The sequence below is a fragment of the Adiantum capillus-veneris genome, chromosome 16, assembly GCF_014529385.1.
Source record: "Adiantum capillus-veneris isolate H3 chromosome 16, ASM1452938v2, whole genome shotgun sequence".
NCBI classification, from domain to species: Eukaryota; Viridiplantae; Streptophyta; class Polypodiopsida; order Polypodiales; family Pteridaceae; genus Adiantum; species Adiantum capillus-veneris.
In genome coordinates this window covers 131,191,671-131,215,348 of record NC_140946.1, presented here as the reverse complement: position 1 = coordinate 131,215,348, position 23,678 = coordinate 131,191,671, and the positions used below count along the sequence as shown (strand labels likewise).

Here is a 23,678-nt window from a genome sequence, read left to right as displayed (position 1 = left end):
GAAATTTTCATCAAAAACAGGTCAAGGTGTCAGTGTGTGGTTGTTGCCATCCCACCCAAAGCTGGCAGAAAAAGTTCCCAACAGGATCCTCTATCGAATACAAGTTCCCTAGCATAAACCAAAGAAATTTTGACCACTAGATTCTCACACAAAGACAGATTTTGGGTAGATCATTCTGAAAAGATGGAAGTAGGTTGTAAATTGGCAAAGAACAGTGCAAAGTTGGAAGTTTTGACACCAAAAGCTCCAACATCCTTAGTAGAAACTAGTGTAGCCAAAAATTTGGCAAAAAGATTACCAATATTCAAGATAAACAAAAATGTGCATCTTTTGTGTGTTTTTGCCAAACGAGTCACAACCACCTAAATATTAAGCCCACGGATAGAAATTTTTCCATGAGTAGCTCAAAAAGGACCTAAGGAATGTGCAAGAAGGACTTTAAGTTATTCAAAAAATCCAAGGATACCATATCAAGGCCAAATTTCTTTCCGAACAAGAATAAATTAGGTAAGGATACCAAGACCAACTTACAAAGATGGTGCATAGCATAAAATAGATCTACACATCAAGAGGAGCCAGCACGTACCATTTTCATGGAGTTTAGTCACAAATGTTTGCTGCCACATGAGGGCTTTAGAAAACTTGGAAATCCATTATGTTTTCTACATGTAAATCCATTGGTTCCACTCCACAAAGATACACCATTGTCAATGAGCATACCCGTGCTATTACACATGTGTAAAAGTAACTTTCCATAGTGATATGGCTCTTTCTCATCCATTGAAGTACGATCATACAAGTGAACTTCCTCCAACTCCTTTGAAATGTATGGCATATCAAATTGTTGAGTTTCATGTTGCAATGTTTTTGTGTGAGCATTCCTATCCCCAAATAGAATAGCATCTCTACCCATTTGCTTGAGGATAATATGGAGAAGATTTCCTTTGTAACACAAAATAGAATTGCAACATTTTCTCCATCATCTTATTCAAGAAATGGCTACCTGGATCACTAACCAACTCAATGGGATATCCATATCGAGAAACGATATCCTTATATAAGCACCTAGCAACAGAAACCGTTGTATTATCTTTCAAAGGCCATGCTTCCACCCACTTAGTTGCATAATTTGTGGCTGTCAAAATATACCGATTGCCAGTGCTATTTGCCGTTGGTTTAAAAGGTCCAATAAAATCCATTCCCCATTTTTGAAACTTCTCCAAAGGTAATACTGGTTGTTAAGGCATTCTCGACATCTTAGTAGGTTTCCCCAACCTTTGAAAAACATCACAATGTTGTACAAAATCCCTCGCATCTTGAAATAACATCGGCCACCATAATCCATATTGTAGCACTTTCCCTGCAGTGATCAAGGCTACAAAGTGACCCCCAGCAATGCCTTTATGAACCTCCTCCAGAATAGATCCTTGCTCTTGTGGTAGGACACATCTTAGCAGAATATCCACCACTGTGCGATAATAAAACTTCCCCATCACTATCTCAAAATTTTGGCTACGAATAGCCATCCGACAACGTTGATGTCGTGACAAAAATGAAGGCATTTCACCAATGTCTATAAAATGAAACATCTCCTCATACCAAGTCCAGGGAATGCTAGGACTCATCTTGGATGATTGTGAAATTGGAACCTCATCCGCAACTACTCTTGTGTAGAGACGCATCCGAAAATTCATCCGCAACCCCCTTTCGGTGGCTCGCCAAAGTCAAGCCTAGACAGGTAATGAGCAACCGCATGCTGCACTCTGGGATGATGTGTGACCTCAAAATCAAATTCCTGTAATAAGAGCACCCATCTGGCTAATCTCCCTGTGAAATTATGTTGGCGCACCAAATATAAGAGAGCCGAATGATCCACATGAAAGAAAAACCACCGTCCCAATAGATAATGGTGAAATTTCTTCACCGAATAAATAATCCCTAAGCATTCTCTTTCTATCACTGAATAATTTTTCTCTGCGGATGATAATCGCCTACTGGCATAATAGATAGGTTGAAACCACCCTTGAGTTTGTTCCTGCATCAGCACACTTTCAATAGCCTGCTCAGAAGCATCCACAAAAGCATGAAAATCCCGACCCCAATTCGGAGGAATCATGATAGGAGCCTTGGACAACTGAATTTTTAATCTCCTATAGGCCAGATCACATTCCTGGGTCCATTCAAAAACTTTGGCATGCGCTGCCTAGTTAAGAGGCATTGCCAAATGTGCCACAAAGCGCAAATGCCTCCCATGCCACCGAGCTTGACCCAAAAATATTGCACTGCTTTGGATTTGCCGACAGAGGTGCCTCCATAATTTCTACTATTTTATTCATTGAAATTCCGTCCTCAAAAATCACATGGCCGAATAATCTACCACTCCGCACCGCGAATGCACATTTCAAAGGATTTAAACTAAATTTCACCTCACAAAATTTCATAAAACATAGCCTTAATTGCTTCAAATGCTCCAATTGCGCTCCAAAGACACTGAGGTCATCTAGAAATATTTGCATAAAATCTGTCAAGTAAGGACCAAAAATTTGAAACATATCCCTTCGAAAAGTTGAGGACGCATTCCGTAATCCGAACCACATGATCGTGCATGCGAACACACCCCACGCCGTAATGAAATTTGTTTTAGCCTGATCCCCTTTAGCCATGCAAATTTGATTATAGCCGCTAAATCCATCCATAAAAGAATAAATTTCATGACTTGCCACATCATCCAAAATAGAATCCAAAAATGGAAGCGAAAAAGGGTCTAGAAAAATAGCCGCATTCAACTTATTATAATCCACACAAATTTGATTTCCCCAATGCCATGTCTCTCATCGAAGGTAATGAGAGCTAAACCGAATGGGTGTGATAGTGCGTATCGCCGACAAGGGGATAGGCTCAACCATGTAAGTGTGAGTACGGTTTCCTCTTTCAGCGAGCAAAGAACATGGTTTTGTATTTGGGGGAAATATGGGTGGTGTAATGTATGAAGCCTGACCCACCGGATTTCTCCCAAGCCGTAATACATTGGCATTGTAGAAAAGCTTCATTTACTTGGGGGCCAATTGAAGCATCATGTAGCAAGTGTAATGCATCCCATCTCCCAAACCACTTTTTTATGTCTTGCATCCATCCCGTGCTCAAGATCTTGCTTTTATGCATCTTTTGAACTTTTTTGCTTGCTTCCCATGCAATTGTAGGAAGTCGATGTGAGGGGTTTTGATGCATCTTTATCATGTACTGCACAACCCTTTCCATGACCATAACCTCAATTGGAAGAGATCCCGACTCAAGAAGCAGGAGCATATATGGTGTCTGTGTCTTAACTTGGAGAAAGTTTTTAAGAAAACGATTTTGGACATTTTCAAAATCTTTCCAAGTAGACTTTGAGATGCTCCCGCCCCACACTTCAACTCCATAAAGAAGAATCGGTGTCACCAATGCATCAAAAAGATACTTCTTGATAGCCCAACACTTGATGTTTCCTGCATTACACATGTTCTCAAATGCATAATATGCTCTCTTTCCCGCTTCCAAATGATGCATAGCACATTCATGCCACTTGTGATTGGACGGAACCTCAAGGACAAGGTGCTTAAAGCTCTCAACAATTTCAAGTGTCTCATTGTTGTACACAATGCATGGCTTCTCCTTATGGTTGGTTTTCACAAGCATAACCTTTTTTTTGGATTCATTCACAATCAGCCCACTATGCAAGCAAAAGTTCTCAAGGACAACCATAAGCTTTTGTGCATCTTCTAAAGTGTGCTCTAGAAGCATTACGTCATCCGCATACAACAAAAGCATGATTACCGCATTGCAAATAGGGACCTCTTCAATGCCTTCTTCCTGCATAAAGTCAAGTACCATTTGTTCCAATTGATCAATGCATAGACCAAAGGGAGTTGGTGACAACGGACATCCTTGTTTAATCCCAATAATGCTAATAAAAATTTCTGAAATTTATCTTCCCATGCGCAATTGACAAACTTACCTTCTCATAGATTCGAGAAACCGCAAGCATAAACTTACTTGGCACTTGTAGTTCTTCCATCCTTCTCCACAAATTGTTACATGGAATCATATCAAAGGCTTTCTTAAAGTCCACAAAACAACAATACAATCGCTTGCCTTTCAAGCAACTCTCCTCCATGAGAACACAAAGAGTGACAAGATGATCAATGGTGCTATGGAATCGATGAAAACCTGCTTGTCCTTTTGCACGCTCGTCATTCTCATTATCCTAATCACTCAATTTCATCTCCATTATGCACCCAAACAACTTTTCCATAAGAGACCCAATCATTATAGTCAAGTAGTTCTTTACATCCCATCCTTTATGCAAAGGCTTAACCCAATTAGTACTCCAATCATAAGGCATACCATGTTAAAGTGCAAAGTTGAACATATCACACATCCACTCATGGGTAAAATCTTCCGTCCATTTGATAATCTCTGGCTTGATACCTTGAAGATCTCTCGCTTTGCGAGTGGCCAACTTTTCAAGCCCACCGCATACATCCTCAATAGTAAAAAAAGAAGGCTTACATGGGAGTGAACCATAAAATGGTATTTTTTCAGCATTTTCTTGCTCATATAATTGCCTACAATGTGTGTGCATATCCACAAGACTCAAGTTACCAAAATTCTCAATCCGCTTGCACCAAGTTTCTCCAAAATCTTCCACATGCATGTGCCTTTTCTTGGACTTGAAAAAGTTGTTGCTTTACTTCCCATCTTCTTCTCTTCTTTTGAATATATGCCTTGTATGGATGCAAATGACTTTGATAGTTGTCTTTGTCCATAGTTGCTTACACCCACCTCAAAAATAGAAATTTTTGAGGTTCTTACACCCACCTAAACGTGACCGTCTCGTCAAAATATATCCCATCCTAAATTTCCATAAAAATAGCTGCCTGGTCCAAAAACCGCTAAATATAGTAGATGTGTGCATCCGACACCTTAGATTGTCATCCTCAAGATTGTCTTTTAATAGCAAGTTTCAAAATGAAATTCTGATAATCCAAGCTCACTCTAGAAAATTAAATCTCATCCTAATGTTAATAGATTAAATCCTAGTGTTAATAGATTAAATCCTAAGTCTAAGGTATGCATGTTCATGGGCATGTATATACATGTGTACGTGTATGTATGCCCATAATGATCCGTATCCATGGACCCATCTCTTATAGAATAATTGACTATGAGTATGGGGGCACTACATGAGGTGTATCACCCAAAAGGGTAAAGAGGGACACCTCAATGGCTAAGTAGGAGCTTGTAACACCTCTACTCATTCTTTTAGCAAGAGGGGGCAACTAGGGAGGTATGGGGATGATTTGAGCAACAAGGAACCTCCAAACCCTATATAAAGGACATTCACACTCAATTTTAGACACACTTGAACATACATTGGAGATAGGGAGACTGTGCTGCTGTGGCTACTCATTGGTGAAGCTTCAACAAGGCTTTGAGAGATCAATAACTCCAAATCACATATGGGTAATGTAAATCTCTTAATTAATCAAGGTTATTATCAATCTCTTCTCTCGATTGGAATCGTTTCCAATTGTTGCCATCTTACAATTGGAACCCTTTTCAATACTACCATATTATTATCCAATTGGAATCCTTTCCAACTGCTACTCTATTATCAAATGCTATACACTTATTTACCTATCCTCAATTGGAAATCAACCAACCATCATTATACATACTTTATGGTAATTTCTCTACATTGCAAAGTAATGAAGGTCTCACTTCTCGATTGCATAATCAATTGTGGTGATTGCATGCACAATTCTTCATCAATGTAACATATATACTTGTATAATCAATTGTGATGATTACGTGCATAATTCTTCATCAATGTAACCTAGATGCTTGCATGAATTAGCTAATCATATTCAAGAATTTCATCCGACTAAAATGAGGGATTGTTCTTGCAAGTAGATATAAGTGATTGATCATGTGATTAGTGTATGGGATATAACGCATGTTATCATAAGATTATGGAAATATTACGCATATGTTTTTGGGTTGATGTGTGGAATAACCCTATATGTTTTGGAATGAAAACACTTATAATCATTTACCCTACTTCCATTGGATTCTTATACTTTAGCTTACAACTTCTCAAGTTAAGCTAAGTATCTAGTAGTGGGGATGGCACCTAAAGAGAACTCGCTTTGGTGGATCACACGATCACGAAGCTGGAACCAGTGATGGTAAAAGAAAAGGAAAGGCCCCGATGAATGAGGATGTGCCACTTATCCCACGAAGTGACGTTATTGCTCAAGAACAGGTAGGAAAGTTCTTTTTGTTCCTTGCATCACGAATAAATAGAAAGGAGAAAACTATCTAAACATTGGGTCATTCCCAATTTGAAACCGCATCAATTGAATTTGTTAATTTCCTTGAGTTGTATTAATAGGGAAAGATTGTTTGGAAAGTAGTCTATTTGCTCATAGGAAAGCAATGTTTGCCTAGTAGAAGAACTCTCGAATCTTCTTCATTCAAAAATCCTATAGTCAAAAATCCATTTGATATCCAAGGAGGAGAGCTTAGCGGAGTGAACGCTAAAGCAATGCATATCGTTGCACACATCTTGCGGGTTGGTGCCCAGAATGCAAGATAATACTTGCAGGTTATTGCCCAGGTTGCAAGTTAGTCACTACGGGTTTGTACCCAGGTTGCAGGACAATTTAGTTGTATGGACAACTAAAGAAACTGGGAGCTATAAACTCTCACCAAGAGGAGTGAACTCTTGGGGTTTGGATATTTTAATGAAGAAGAATCGTATCTTGTTTTTCTTCTAGGAAAGATTTTCTTGGTGTCGATTTGATAATGGTTGAAGGGCTGTCTTAACAAACTTGTGATGGGAATCTTAAAAAGGAACTTTGTGTATGAACAATCATATTGTAGTAATTAGAAAACAAGAAAAACAAAGTGTGAGTGTGGGGGATTAGTTGCAAAACTCTGCGCTTCTCATTGATAGAAGAAGCAAAACTAGAGACTCATTGTGCCAAGAGTCGAGAAGTCCCAATTGTATGTGCCTCTAAAAATTATGGGAAAAAAAGAATTTGGGGTTTCTCTCTTTTGGAAGGTGAGAATTAGGAACATTAGTATATTGTGTTAGTTCATGCTTTTCCTGCGAGATACAGCTAGGGCCCCTTTTCAATGGCTTGGACTCAAGTTACTTGGTGATGAGAGTCTGTCCATTAGAAATCTTGTATATCTGACTATGCTTTTCTCAATCGATTAGGGCCTAACGACCTGTCAGATACCCTCCTTTTGTCAAATGGATACGGTAACGGGGTGGAGACCTCACAGGCCGCCGTTCTCCCGAGCGAGGAGCTCCTTGCTTCCTCACTCTATGTGCTCCATATACCATAACTCCAGACATGCCAAAAGTGGGTTATGAAGAAATCTTTGATAACAATGGCAAGAGAAGGAGGTGTCTCTAACTTCTCTTTGGGAATTTAACGAATAAAAATGTTCTTGGAACATCACTCCCATTCCTTCAACTCCTCCACATCCACATTCTCAACATTCTTTGTTTGAACCATATCTTGCATGAGTGAGGAATTAGAAACCATATTTTTACCACATACATCAGTCCAAGACTTGTTTGTGCATACATTTTTCATGTTGCATACATCCCGACTCATGGTGTCAAATTTCTCCTCTTTCAATACATGGTCATGCTGTACTTTGCTCATGCGCTCCTTCAAAGCATTCAAGTCCACAAGAGAGCGTTTAAATTCCTTGACTTCCTCTTCAAGTTGCATCAAACGCATTGTTTGCATCTCAAGTGTCCTCTTGAGATTCTCATTCTCAACCAGAAGTACCCTTAGTGTGCCATTCTTCATTGCAAGTGCTCTTGTAAGTCTTCGCCTTGTTTGTTTACGGTCTCTTGCAACGATACCAAGAATGCCATGATCATGGTTTTCGATGTTGTTGGTTGGGTGGTTGTGTTGCTATCTCCACATTTAGGAGATGTTGGATCATTTTCCACAACGGTTATGGACCTTGTTGAAGAAGAAGAACCCTTGCGAGTGCCAGAAGACATTGTATGTAAAATAAGAGATGAGAGTCAACTTTCTTGAACATGTTCACTTCAAAAATGTTCACTTCAACTTTCTTGAACATGTTCACTTCAAAAATTCTGCTACAGAAATGCCTTTCATAATTCTAATTTTTTTTGTCTTTACATCAATGCGTAGAGGGAATCGTGCTTTTTGATTGAGGCTATAGATCACCCAAATCGGAGTTCGGATGAAGAAGTTATGATCAAAAGAGTGAATTATTGTCTACTAGGTCAAAAAACGATTGCGTTTTTTTTTTTGAAAAGAGAGAGAGAGAGAGAGAGAGAGAGAGAGAGAGAGAGAGAGAGAGAGAGAGAGAGAGAGAGAGAGAGAGAGAGAGAGAGAGAGAGAGAGAGAGAGAAAATGAAATGAAATGAAATGTTATATTAATGTCTTCAAAAGGCCAGAATGACCTATGAGACCAAACTGATACAAAAGTGGTGAATCTATTACATTGTCTGGGTACCTTAGTACCAAAGTACTAAGTGTGAAAAGTGTGAAAATAAATGTGAAAAGCTAACTACAAAGTATTAAATAAAATTCTTAGGAGCATTTTGGGTGTCTGGCTAGAATGCTTATAATCCTTTGTTGTAGTCTCCTCCGGTGAAGTGTGCTTCTGCATCTCGGTCGTGGTCGTCTCGATTTCCTAAGCTCAATCGCCCTGTCAATGAGGGTGCCTTTGGTATGAATGTGGGTACTCCTTTGTGCTGGCTGTTGGCCTCTTACTTCTCCTTCCACTTCTGCTACTCTCGATCCGAAGAAATCTGTGATCTGCCTCTGAGGCTGTAGTGCTCTTTGTCTTCTCATTAGATTATCCCTGTGCCGATGTAGTTCCAGTAGGTACAAGCCTAAGCATCTTTGATCTTGGTATTGCATGACTCTATCTAGAGGTCCAAAGCCTTCTTTAAATAGGCAATGGAAACGCCCACGTATCTCATAGTATACGGTGCAATGGTATATGTAGTGTAATTCTGTCTCCGGCTCCATTCTGCATAACTTGCAAATTCTGCTCTCAGGTGGGATTCCCCTAGATCTGCCAAATTCAATTTCCAGCTATTGTGAGGATGTACGAATCTGACCAATAGCACATCTCAAACCATGATATAGGTGGGTATCCATATAGCTCGGGCGAATCACAAATCCATCTTCAGATAGCTGTAGGAAGTTTTCTTTGTAGTCGGCCATCTTCGTGCCCAATTCTTGTGTAGGGTCTACCCATGTCCTCTTAGTATCCAACTTTATAAGATCCTGACGGATGATTTTATTAATCTCCGTTCGTGTAATTGCCAGTGATGGAGCCGCAAGAGAGAGAGAGAGAGAGAGAGAGAGAGAGAGAGAGAGAGAGAGAGAGAGAGAGAGAGAGAGAGAGAGAGAGAGAGAGAGAGAGAGAGAGAGAGAGAGAGAGAGAGAGAGAGAGAGAGAGAGGTTTCCCCCCGCCTCTCATTTTTGTATCCTTTTGACTTCCAGTCATCTCCTTTGTAGACATGGCCTATGAGATCTGAGTGGGTAGTGGTGGGTTGGATCGTACATTGAATCCAACAAGTCAATTAAGTTGGCTCCAAAAATTAAAGCATTCAATTGTACCACTAAATCTCCCTCTTTCCCTCAAGATGGCCTTAAATTAACTTGCATTTTATCAATGACTACCAACCATGTGCATCAAACCAAGCCCTCTTCCCTCACCAGTCTCAATGTCCAAGCATTTGCTTATTTGTGGCTTATTCTTTTGCTTATGTCCATTGAGAGAGAGAGAATAATATTCACTAATAGACTCAAAAAGGATAGCACTTATATACCCTTCTCCCCCCCCCCCCCCCCCCCCCCTTTAAATGTACATTATGTGTATGAAAGTTTGGAGGTCTACCCCTATTGTATACTCTTATGCAAACTTTCCAAACCCCCCCCCCCCCCCCCCCCCCCCCCCCCCCCCCCCCCCCCCCCCCCCCCCCCCCCCCCCCCCCCCCCATTGTACACTCACATGGTACCATACAGAACAAACTAGTGAATCCCTTACAAAAATGGTCCTCTACTACTGCTTGCCTTTTGAGATGCTTGGAAGATATTTACTTTGATACACTGCCAAGAGGGCGTTTTGAAATGAACCATGGGTAGATCAACCGTTTGTAGAAGTATTTTGATATGCTACCTGGAAAGAAATCTTCTTTTACAATGGTGTTTTGATATGCTAATTGAAGAGATGTTGCCTCTACTGCATCCGGATAGACATCATCTTGATATGTTTTTGTTTGCCGCCTGCTAGTGATTATATCGTTTTGAGATGCTTGCCGATTTTTCACTGCCTTGCTCTGCAGACAACATCATTTCAAGAGGTTTGGCCTCTTCACCACATCGGTTTGCCTTACCAACAAGAGCTACCGCCTCTGCTCTTGACAGTGTTTTAGAACGCCGACCTGCACAACCTCGATATGTCGACCTCCTTTCTCAACCCGCCTGAGCTCTGCTACCAGTTTTTGAACATGGGCCATGGTGGGTCGAGTCTATGAGGATCCATGGAGAAGAAAAGGGCTAGCAAAAGGAGAACAACAAGAGAGAGAGAGAGAGAGAGAGAGAGAGAGAGAGAGAGAGAGAGAGAGAGAGAGAGAGAGAGAGAGAGAGAGAGAGAGAGAGAGAGAGAGAGCAGAACGACACAATAAAAACAAAGCAATGCTATTGATAATTATTCAAAGACTTTACATGTATATATGAAAGCTTTCCAGCAAACTTGATTAAAAGTATGGCTCTCACTAATAGTGCCTACATGCTCATAAGAGAGCATTCCCATGGGTGACCAAACTAGGGCTTTAAACCCAACAAAACATGTAGAACCAATACTGATGACCAGAATTTGGTTTGACCCCTGGTTGCTTCTGCAGACATCTATCGCAATAGATGACTGAATTGTCATTTTTGCCCCTCTTTCTTTTGTCAGTAATGTTAGTCCCTTTTGTTTGTTAGGCTTCATTATGTCACATACAAGATAGAAGATTTACAGTATAAAGGTCTACTTCCTATATACGGCCTTGTAGTCGCGTGAAGTGTCTCATCGGCAATTTTATACCTGATGGGTGCTTTTGTTTAGTCACATCACCAACTTTCTTTGTCTTGTAGGCCATCCCGGAGTTTTATGACCATTCTCAGTCATGTTTGTCCTCATATTGTTTTGAAGTCTGATCAAAATTCTTTTCTTACCTATGACATTATAAGCCTTGTGCATATGGCTTTTGAGACATACCTTGTGAAGTTTTGTCATTTTCATGTACCTTCTTCTCTTTGTATTGCTCAGGCATCTCTTCAGTCTTTTCTTCATCTGGATTATGGATTTTTCCATGTTTTTCTCAAGAAAATCTCAAAAAATAATTAAATAAAACAAAAAATCAACTCAACAAAAAGCAAAATCATTGTCCCTAGGGGCTCATATATGGATTTTGTCCTTGTACTCCTCTTGTAATGCTATTATAAGGGCATATACTCTGAATTTTGATCTCAATTAAACACAAAAACTCAATGCAGTTCACAAAACATTGCCCTCTAATATTCATAATATTAGGTCCACATTTAGAATGCCTCCCTTCCAAATAGCCAATGAACTTGCAACTAAGAGGCCCTTCGGCAAATTGGTATAATCTGAATCTCAGAGGAAATATACCAATGAACTTACAACTCTAAGAGGCCCTTTGGCAAATTGGGTGGACACAAAAGCACAAGAGAGGACGGACCAAAATTGGTATCCACACAATCAAAGGAGGAATTGGAGACCTCCAACCGGTAGGGGAAATTTCCAAGGATACCCACCAAGGTGGGATAACATGCCACTGTAGATCGGGCTTCTCGCAAATCTCACAAAAGGGATTGGTATCCTTACTATCTCGAGTCCCCATATTCTTCAATTGCTTCCCCTTCTTCTTTTTCTTTCTTGATTTTCTGGAATCCTCATCCTCAGAGTCTTCCTCAGAGTCCGTTTTTTATTGTGAATCATCCTCCTCATCTTTTGAATCCAAATTCAAACCTGTATTTGATTCCACTATTCCTATAAGACTCAATCTTTTTTCAACTCTGACTGCCAAATCAACTAACCCATCAAATCCTCCGGCCACATCATAGCTTCCCACTTCACTCTTTAACTCCTTTCTTAATCCCTGCATAAAATATTATTCCACCATCTCATTGCTTGGTCATTCATCCACTTCCAATCTATTCAAGATTGTTTTAAATTTTTGTGAATAATCCTCCACTTTGAGCTTCTTTTGCTTTGTTGTTTTGATCTTCCTCAACAATTCATTTGGCGTATTCTCTCTTTGGAATTGTCCCAAAAGTGAAACCTTTAGTGCATCAAAATTTACAAAAAGTATTTGTTGGAAACCCGCTAAGCCTCTCTCTCTCACCACGGTCTCCATCTCGTCGAGACTGAGTTTTCTGTAAATACCACTTTGAATCAAAATTACCCTAACATCCCGAGGAGTTTTCATCATCTAGGTCTACGTCTCTCTCTCTCTCTCTCTATGGTGTGCAGTATTAGTGTTATTTTAAATCACTATTGTTCATGCCCTAGCCGCTCAAAGCTAGGTGGTGCCCCCTGTTTACTTCCCGTGACGAGTTCGGCGTGCACAATCGTGGCGTTGAGGCCATCAAGGTCCATTTTGGGCTTGTGCTTGTCAATACCTTGTAAATATGGTTGTGGTTTTCCAGTGTGCTTGGTTGTGGTTTTCCAATGTGCTTGGTTGTTAGTTCGGTGTTACAATCCTTCGTTCAATAAGCTTACTTTTGGTTGAACATGAATGTTCAACAAGGGGGTTGGGTAATGATGGTGCAACCAAAACTGGTCGGTATTGTGAAGGGGAGTGTTGACCCATGGGTCAACAATATGACATAATTCAATTTTTTGTACCAAAGTCGTATATTTTGAGATTTATGAAATGATGTGGATTATGGTCAAAAACGTCATTTATAATGAGTAGCTAATCTAGTTGCAGAAGCCGGGGTGCAATGGCACTTCCAGATTGTAAATACAAATCCATTTGACGCATTGAACTCTATTTTTGGTTTAACCCATGGTAGCCTTAGTATATAAGGTATCTAAGTCATTTTGTAGAGGAGAACTTTTATCTTAATAAAGGTTTTTTGTTGCCATCAATTGTGAGAAAGAGAGGGAACGTGAGCTTCATCTTGACGCTACTACCTACTCGCTCATCACATTGGAGATCTTGTTGCACCATTGTGATAGTTTCGGAGAGAACTACGCAACAACAACAAGCATTCCACGCAAAATGAAGCACGCGTGCTAACACATCTACGAGCTATTTGTGGTTGTAAGTGTATCAAACAATGTCTATTTTCTACACGCAAGTAGTCGTTAGAATTGTGGCAACATAAGCTACACATAGGTACTCATAGATTTCAGTTTTAAACACTTTCAAATTTTTTCTCTGTCTTCATACGCGTTTTTTGCAGATGGGTTTGGAGTGAGGGTTTTGAGTGTACAGGCTTTGGGGCAGGTGTATCCTAGTGAGGGGATGGTGTTCCATAAGTTTTGTACGATTCTGGTATGATTTGTTGAGTTTCCTTCCGTTTGTGTGTATGTGGTTTGGGTGGTGTAGTTGAGAGTTGTGAGCACACATAATTCATATGCACACTATGTAAACCAAAAAGGAAAACTGTACAAAAAGGATCAACCAGTGTTTGAACGACCCACATACCAGCTCATAGAAGTGCGTCCAGTGATAGATCAGGAAGGATGGTTCATTTCAGAGGAAAGAATCTATTATAGCCCATCCTCTCTAGAGCTGAAGGATATTACCCGAGTGAATCCAGAAATCTGTTTAGAGCCAAACTCTCCTCCATCGGAAATCTTAAACTTCGATGGTGTGACCAAACGAGCATATACTTTGACCAAAACAGATGTAGATACGAGAGTCTAGCATCTATGATACCTTGGGTCCTAAAACCACAGAAGCTCATCTCATAGGAGACCCATGGGATCGACGATATCAGAGCCAAGATAATGATACCTACAGCTTGACTTGGGGAATAATTTGTCATGTTTCAAGGAGATACATAGGAAACTATGTAGAAGGTTTACAGATGCCAAATGTCAACAGTGCTACCCAAAGTGTACCTTCACAGTCCCAGAAGGTGAGACTAAACCAGAGCCAAATAGTTTTGAACTCTTATAATAAAGCAGGCTATAGTGATCACCCTAGGAAGGGGGGAGCTATAAATCCATCAAGCTCAGCTCTTTTACCAGGAAATGTTATACCAGTTTGAAGCCCTAGGGATTCTAGCCAGCAGACCCCTTCAAAGCAGAAACCATTGAAAGGTCATATGGTTGTTGGAAGTTTCCAATTGACCCAGATTCCATCAGAATCGGTAGACAAATGCCTCTATGAAGATCATCAAGGACAAAATTTTCAGCTAATCTCCACAAGTCAGAGTCAAAAACCGACAAATCCAATAGTGTTCAAACAATTACATGTGATCAAGCTCACATATGCATATCAAGATGCACAAGGTAACAAATATTAGCAAGATCAAGATCATGTACAAACTCATATGGATGGTACGACTGAAGTCAAAGACTATCTGAGGATGATGCAAAGCCTCAAGCTCCAAAACATGTGATAGAAAAGTCAAAGTCAATGGGAGCTAAAGTCCAGAAAGCTACACAAAGGTCACCACAAAAATCTCCTCCAAAGAGATAGATTCTACCAGAAAGTACAATGGATCTTCTAAGGTCAAAGGTTACTCAGATGCAGGAATTGCAAAAAAAGTGCAATATTGCAACCAATGGAGTCAACATCAATTGAAGCAGGTGGTCATAGCAAAGAAAATGCATATAAAGCTCAACTAAAGGACACTGCCACAGCAAAAGCAGTCAATTCATACACAAATCCTAAGAAGATCAAGTGCAACATTGTTGGTGGAAACGAAGAAAAGCTGTCAAGAGAAGTAAAGCTAGATTTTCCGTTAGACAAGAACCTCATGTCTTTTTGCACTTGGAAAATATGTGGCCAACCACAACTGGAAGATGCTCCTGAATTTGTGAGCATATTAGGAAACAAACGAGCAGAATTATGGGGAATCATCTCCACCACCATTGAAGTAATTTCACAGATCGTCAAAGCTCAATTCCATGTGATCACAGCAAAAGATATGCCAGACAACATCATAATAGGAATGCCAATAGACCAGAACAGTTCTCAACAGTACAAAAGGAGCAAGTGTCAGATGCAATGCTCTATTGGATAAAGAAGCAAAGTGCAATATGGTTGCAGACCACATTCAAAGCATTCTAGAGATTACTCCATACAAACATGATAGCAAAACAATGCTAAGTTTGCATACAGGTCAAAAATAAATGGTTGCTACCCTTAGCATCCAACATCATGAAGAGCAAGTAAAATTTCCGGTGAAGCCTTCAAAGGACATGCTTGCAGATGTCATCCTTGGACATCAATGGTTAGACCAACACAAGGCCTACAAAGAAGATACAATGCTAATACTCTCTTCTCCAAGAGGTAGCCAGCAACATTTACAGGTACCGTTAATGCTAGATTCAAAGTCACAATAATCAAAGACAAATATTGCAGACAAAGGTAAAGCTAAAGTGGAACTTCCACCGATTAGCAAAGAAGGTGTGACAGAATATGCCTCTACAAGGAAGTCGGGCTTTCAAAACTTCAAGTCAAATTTTGACCCAGTTGAAACCTCTAAGGAGACACCCAGAAAAGCAAAGGTATATCAGCCAAACTACTCAAGAAAGCAAAGGAAAGTCAAGCAAGTGTTTGTTCCGAGCAGTTTAGTCAAAGTCAATGATCCGGTTTGGATTAAGGACAGGAAATCAACACCAAAAGACAAACACATGGGATGGATAGCGTCACAATGGAGCTTAAAAGAACAGGAGTACTATGGAGGTAACAAACAGACATGGGTACCAAAAGTGCAGGTTAGAGCATATGAAGTAATGTCAAGTCCCTCCCCAGAAAGAAGGCCCATTAAGTATCAACCTCGGCAATATCCTAGGATACCTAAGAAGCAGGTATATAGCAGAACAACATCGAAAGATGCTAAAGTCTACCACAACTCACAAGAGGATACAAAACAAAGACAGATCAAATCTCAAAGAATGTTCCTCTTGGACAAGGATTCTACATAGGATATACAAATATTTGGCTACCAGTCAAACACAAGCCAACTACAACTACATTAGACCTGCAGGAAGATCTCAAGAACTCAACAAGCCCTAGAGCAAAGCAAAGTCAAAAAAGGAGCTACAAAGGCCCTGAAGAGATTTTGATTCCTAATTCTTCCAATGCTCCTAGTTAAAAGTCAAATGTCAACGATCAACAAAGACCTACAACAACATCAAAGACTCCTATCAATAGGCCCAATTGGAGAATCAAACAAATAATGGAGTCTTCACAGTCAAAGAAGGACAACCCAACCAATGCAAATGCAAATTCAAAGGTGATAAAACAGGTATGGCAAAAGAAACCTTCAATGCCAACTTGGTCCTTCACTAATCCTCTTTTTGAAGATTCAAGCTTACTTTTACCTGGAGAATGTTTGTAGCAAGCTCAAGAATGTCAAAAGTCAAGTTGCCAGGGTGCAAAAAACACTCTTTGGCATAGTCAGAGTCGGCGCTGTTGAGCCATAAAATGAGCAAAGCATTAATCCCAAAGCTTCAAGTCATATTAAACTTTGTGCTAAGAGTCATAGTTATTAGGCTTACGCTCAAGCTGGAACAATGAGCATATCTAATTCATGTTGCTCATGCTGGATGAGATGAGCATAAGAGTCAAAGTCTATTAACTTACAATTGGTGGAGCATCATAGAGTCCAACACTCACGCACATTGCACAGTAAGATGAGAGCACATATCCTTGTCAATGAAAACCAACACTCATGCACAGTGCACTGTAAGATGAGAGTACATATCTGTTGGGGGGTTGTCGCATAGCTCAATCCGCCGACATAATGTCAAACCAATGGATTGATAACCCGGCTAGTGCATGAAGGCATGGAATCACTAGAAATGCAAGAAGAGGATCCTAATCAAGAGAGTTAAGAAGAAGAGAAAGCTATGGAGAAGGCTAATCACTCGATTCCTACTCTCTAATCTTCTTTAATCTCAACAATCAAGAGGACAATGTGTGCACACTCTCATCAATCACACACAAACATCAATCAAAATCTCAATGAGCTCACAAATAATGTAAAAGTGAAGATAAATGATAGAGGGAAACACTAATTAGAGACTAATCAATGCTTAACTACACACCATAAACACAATTGACAAAGAGAAAGAAGAACAAGAGCATTTAGTTTTCCATTGCATGCCATAGAAAGTAGGTGAGCACAAGAGGAAGCTCCAACTCCAAACATCTTCACCTCTATCTTCTCTACAAGCTTTCCATGAAAGCTTAACTCACCTGAGGATCCCTAAAAAATGACCTAACTTTCACTTTTATACCTAGGGCATAAAAAATATGCCTAGCTGCCCATGAGATGCTTAGAATTGTGTGCATCTCTATAGCTCCTAGGCATCATGGTAACATCAAATATACAAGTTGGAACTCATGTAGAGCCCGTAAATATGTCAAAAGTACATATACAAATGATGTGTCTGTCAAAAAATGAAGCAACGTATGCTAATACATCATAAGCATATGCTAAAAATAGCATAGCTGAAGGTCATCTGCTACTTTGTGTTTGCGCTGCCAAACATTGCCCCCCTCCTAAGCTTTGTCGTCCCTGACAAAGCCATGTCGTGGTAGATGCTATGTGAAGAATGGACCTGAAAAAGAAAAAGGCAATGAGGTAGCAAGCTGAATCATATGGCAATAAAGCATAAAGGAAAGGCAAATCATGTATGTGGTAATGAATGAATACAAATAATTATGGAATGCTACACTGCCATTAAGGACAAATAAATTTCACTTGCTGAAATTAATTAATCAAAAGTTTTGGGCTTATGGATGAGTCTATCAATTAGTTAACTACAACTAAAGGTTAAAACAATTACTCTAGTACTAGCTAAGTTAGAAAGATTATCTAAATGTAAGATTCCCTATTTATGTTTTTTAGCTTTGATTAGCTTACTAACTCTCACAACTCCGAACAAAAGCTTGAATTTTTTACTTGAAGCTCAATGGAAGTCTTTTTCATGTCTTTTTTTCTTTCTTTTTATTTTTCTTTTCTTTTTTTTCTTTTTAAAACATGTGTGTTTATTTTGTATGCCTGGGGATTTTTGCTTCTCAAAGAAAAGCGCCCACACTGGGAACCTCTAGGACTCTAATACCATAGGCAATACAATGAAGCTGGGATTTCTCTTCCAACTTTTTCTTCCATTTCCTTTGTATTCTCACTAGTGGTCATTGTTGTTTGAGTGAGCAAGCCTATCTATGCTTAAAACACTCCTAAGGTCTCAAACACTCAAATAATATTTCCAACTAAAACTAGTGGTCAAGTGAATTGGTTAACCTAAAGTCACAGTCTCCTAACATCAAGGCTCATCAATAAGATTAAACTTAAGGTCAATTAACTAAAGCAAAGACAAGTTTATACATCTTTAATGGCAGATAACAAAACATATTTAAATGCACTCGATCAAACCATGGAATACAACAATCAGCAAACATAAATTTCCACAAACATAAATCATGGAAAGTAGTACACCTGAAGATATGTGCTACATATCCTCAATAGCCAAGGAAGAAAACATGTGAAGCTGGAACTCGAGATGTCCATGTTGTGTGAAAGCTAAAGTCCATCTATGCTGCAAAATCATAAACAAAACACTACCACCTAGAAAGGTGTGTCAGCATAGAAGTGGAAGTTTTATTACCTAAACACAAATAAAAATAAATCCTAAACTAAGGTCTCAAACCTGGATGTCTAGAGGGAAAAAACCGAAAGCGAAAAAAGTGCCTCTAGCATATGCGCATGTATCTAGTGCACCATAGGTCTGGTGCAACTAGGAGGGATAAGAGAACTCTCTCCAAACAATAAAACATGTAGTCTCCTAGCTCTCTCTATAATGGTCATCAACTGGCTAGCACCTAGCTCCATGTCAATGGTAGAATCTATAGCACAACTAATGGATCTAGGGATAACATCAATTTGTGACTGTGTGGTCAATGGACTATGTGGCTCAAGATCCCTGAATGGCTGACTCTTGCCAAGCTCTAAATCAACAACATGGTCAATGAAAACCTCAGACATGCTATGATTAGTGTCAACCTATGATGTGATAGGTGGTCGGCTCTTTGGTTACCAAATCTTCAATCCCTTCAATCTCATGAGGAGGTCATTGGGAGATTTCTTCACATGTGAATGTAAAGATCTCTCTCTCTCTGACACAGTTTCTGTGGTCGTGGTCTCTCTAAAAATGATCTCTGAGATTTTCTAGAAGGTCTAGAAATCTCTCTCAAGTCTCTCATAATCAAATGTGGTCGTGAATGCTCACTATGTGCTACAACTCTCAACCTGGGAATCCAAATCTGTCTATGTCCCTCATAATAACTCTGTGCCTCTAGTGATCGTCTAGATGTGAGCCAACCATGTGATAATCCATCATGTGTAATCCGGCTCTCTATCCACACATAAGTGTCATCACTAGGCAATGGTCTCATCGATATCTCTCCCCGTGGAACATATACTCATCGAGTCTTATAGGAATCTCTGGGTGTAGATCTATATATATGATGTGGAAGGGGTAACTCCTTGGTAGCACTACTCTGAACTCTATCTAGAGAAGGCTCTAATGCTCACTTAGAATCAGAAAATCCTTGTGGTCTCCAATAGAATCTCGCAGGTGCTCATCTATCCTCATGATGTAAATGTCTAGAGGTCATACTAGCCTGTGTAGGCTCAATGATATGTGGTGTGACCTCTATATGTGTGGTATCTGTGTGGTGGTCTAGAGGAACCTCATGTGTCAATGTCTCTGCAATCATATATGCTCGCTCTCTGATCGAGGAATGAGATCGTGTCTCTGCAAGAATAGATGGCTCTATGGCAACATCTATGTGATGTGGGTGCTCTGTAGGTGAATCAGTCACTAATGTGTCACTATGTTGCACATCATGATGATGAGCAACACATGTCAGCTCTATGTCATCGGTCTCATGCTGATCTAAGCTATGAAGCTCACTCTATGGTAGGCTAAGCTCAAGAGCTCCATCTAGGGGTGTCATAGTCCTAGTAATCTCTCGTAGAGGATGACAATCACTCATGGGTGTAGGAGGTGATCTATGACCAGACTGGTGGGCTAAAGCTGTCGTAGGTAGTCTAGTGCTACAATGTGCTTGATCGATCAATGATCTAGGTGTGTATCTCACTCCAATAGTCAGCACATAGATGGCATGATCAGTGCCTCTATATACACGCTCTTGAGGATCTTGATCAAACGAAAGCATGGCAATCACTCTCTCACATAACTCACTAGATGTGCTAGACTCTCGTGTGTATCTACGTCCACAGTCGTCAACATATGTCTTTGTCTGCTCAAGTCTATACAACTCTACCAATGTGGGATGAGTATGCGTATCTAGGGACTCGTCATATGATAAAGGCTCTATGGTCTGTAAGTCAATGTCAAACATCGGCAAGTACATCGCATCATACTCATCTCTAGAAGATCCTGGCATGCCTGGGTTAGGCATAACTCGCTCTAACTGTCATAATAATTAATATCTAGTTCTCCTAAATGACTTTCTCATATTAAACTGATCATTTAATGTGGGGAACTGCCAGGGGAGAAAAGGTTAGAATATTGGTGAAGCTAGCAGACCGGCCACAGTAGGGATCCAAAGGAGGGAAAATAGGGATCCAAAGGGGGGCCATTTGCAAAAGAGCCATGTGCAACAATGGGCTAAAAAGACCCTAAGGTTCAGCCCATTAAGACTTCCAAAAGGCTAAGGTTTCAAAATTCAAAGGTTGTGTCCAAAGGTCAAACCTAGGGGAAATCGGATGCTTTGTGTGTGTAAAAAAAGTCTTTGCATATCCCTACATGGGAGGGGGCGAGCCCTAAAGGTAGGGGATGAGAGAGAAAATCACACACACACGCACACACACACACAGACTCCCTTTACACAAAGGGAATGAGGGACACATGTCAACTCCCTAAGCCAGATGCCCACAAGGTGTGCCCAGTTTCTATTGGATGACCCTTGAAGTGGATCAATGAGAATTAAGCTAGAGTAAATCTAGTTTAATTAATTTAAAAACATTTAATAAAAGAAACCAATGAGAATTAAGTCTCCTAGAAGACTATTGGGCAGTCTCCCAAGGGGTTCAATGAGCATTCAGGAGCCCGATGGCTTGCCTGATTCCTATTGGCCAGGAGGCAAAGGGGTCCAATGAGAGTTTAGTTCAATTATTTAATTACCTAAAGCTCTCACAAAAGGGGAAAGGGGGACACATGTCAAAAGGCTATCACTTATGCTGCTTAATGGTCATTGGTTTGACTTGGGGAGAGCCAATGAGGGCTTAGCAAGAGCAAATAGCAAGAGGGCTTGCCCAAGAGAGAGAGGGGTCTGATTTTTGCAAGGCATTATCACACACACACACTCACACACAGTCTATGTGTGAAGCAAAGAAGACTATCTCTTCCCAAGATTTAATGGAGAGCTCATGCAATGATCCCCCTTGGGATAAAACAAGCCAAGATGTAAAGTGCCACTAAGGTAGCGGAAAATGCTCTTGAAAGCCTGCCAATGCTTAGACCCTGGGCTATGCATAAATCTGTTGACTTGTGAGACTGCAAACTGAATATTTGGCCTCGTGTTGCATACATAAATGAGGCAGCCAACAGCAGTTTGGTAAAGAGTGACATCAGTAGGATCGCCAACATCATGTAGACTCAACTTCAAACCTGTTTCCATGGGAGTGGCAATAGGTTTGCAATCCTCAAGTCCAAACTTACATAGCAATGTCTCTATGTAACGTTTCTGACACAAGGCAATACCACCATCACATTGCTTAAATTGTATACCCAAGTAATGATGCAACAGCCCCAAATCTTTCATCTTGAAAGTAGCATTCAAATCAGCCTTAAATTCAGCAATATGTCTCTCATTTGGTCCAGTGATCAGCAAATCATCAACATAAAGAACCACAATGAGAAGTACATCACCCTCACGCTTTACATACAATGTGCTTTCTGTTGGACTGTTACAAAAGCCTCGTTTAACCAAATGAATGTCAGGTTTCTCATACCAAGCACAAGGAGATTGCTTCAACCCATACAAAGCCTTCTTACATCTTCACACTTTGTCCTCTAGTCCTTTTATGACAAAACCGCGAGGCTGTGTTACATAAACTTCCTCATATATGTCACCATTCAAGAAAGCACAGTATTCATACAACAAGTGGGAGAAAAATTCTCTTCATAATCTATGCCTTTTTGCTGTGCATAACCCTTTGCAACAACTCGAGCCTTATGTCTATCGATCTCACCATCCGGCTTGCTTTTCAACTTGTAAACCCATTTTGTACCAATGGACTTTTTGCCAGGCGGCAAATCACAAAAAGTCCATGTGTCCATTTCTATAAGTGAATCATATTCTGATTGCATGACAACCATCCAATTTTTTGAATTCTGTGCTTCATCAAAAGACAGAGGCTCCTCAACATCATGTAAGCTAGACATAGCCAAAGCATAACAATCTGATGCATAAGATGCATGGTGAGAGCCTGCATGACTACGAATAGACAAAGGTGCATCCAATTTACTGTCACGCAAAGTGTGCACCAGCCATTTTGGCATACCTCTAGCCTGCTCATTTTCAGCCCTTTCCTCATCAAGAACATCATGTACATTTGCATCAGTAATAGGCTGATCTGTAAAATTTTCAGAAACCCCCATAGGATGTACATTTGCCTCATTGGAACTTACATTCGAATTTCCACCGCTGAAAAGAGGCAACAAAGTGTCATAAATGTCCTGTGAGCTTACATTACTGTCTCTAGTACATGACAGTAAGGGTTGAATAGAATCTTCCACAAACATTATATCCCATGAAACCAGAATACGCTTTTTTTGCGGATGATATAACCTGTAACCTTTGCTTTCAGCACTATAACCCACAAAAATACATTTGATAGCCTTATCATCCAATTTTCTACGCTGTGTTTGTGGCATCCAAGCATATGCCAAACAGCCCAAAACACGCATGTGCTCAATAGTAGGCTTTCTATCATGCCATCCTTCATATAGAGTAATAGACTACAAAGCTTTCGTAGGACACCTGTTAAGTACATAAGTGGATCACATGATGGCCTCAAGCCAAAAAGAATGCGGCAGAGCTTGACTTTTGACCATACATCGTGCCATTTTCGTAAGTGACTTGTTTTTTCTCTCAACAACACCGCTTTGCTGAGGTGTATAAGGCACTGTACATTGGTGTTTTATCCCACAACTAGCGAGAAATGCATTAAATTCATGAGACATATACTCCCCCTCTCGATCGGAACGGAGGGTGCCCATAGTACATTTCGAGACATTTTCAGCCATAGCCAAAAATTGTTTGAAGCACATAAAAACTTTGGACTTTGCTTTAAGCAGAAATACCCATGCATGCCAGGAGTAATCAT

The 23,678-nt window shown here is 40.1% G+C and overlaps 2 protein-coding genes across 2 annotated transcripts; both read right to left on the bottom strand.

Annotated features, from left to right (window-relative positions):
- Window positions 1-1,238: 1,238 nt before the first annotated feature.
- Window positions 1,239-1,694, bottom strand: LOC147439877 (uncharacterized). Its single transcript, XM_086484078.1, has one exon. The coding sequence runs from the start codon at window positions 1,692-1,694 to the stop codon at window positions 1,239-1,241; it is 456 nt and encodes a 151-aa protein (XP_086340204.1).
- Window positions 1,695-12,049: 10,355 nt separating this feature from the next.
- Window positions 12,050-23,094, bottom strand: LOC147439876 (uncharacterized). The gene is made up of 2 exons (XM_086484076.1): window positions 22,516-23,094; window positions 12,050-12,223 (listed from the first exon to the last, which is right to left on the bottom strand). The coding sequence occupies exons 1-2, from the start codon at window positions 23,092-23,094 to the stop codon at window positions 12,050-12,052; spliced, it is 753 nt and encodes a 250-aa protein (XP_086340202.1).
- Between the last annotated feature and the right edge of the window lie 584 nt (window positions 23,095-23,678).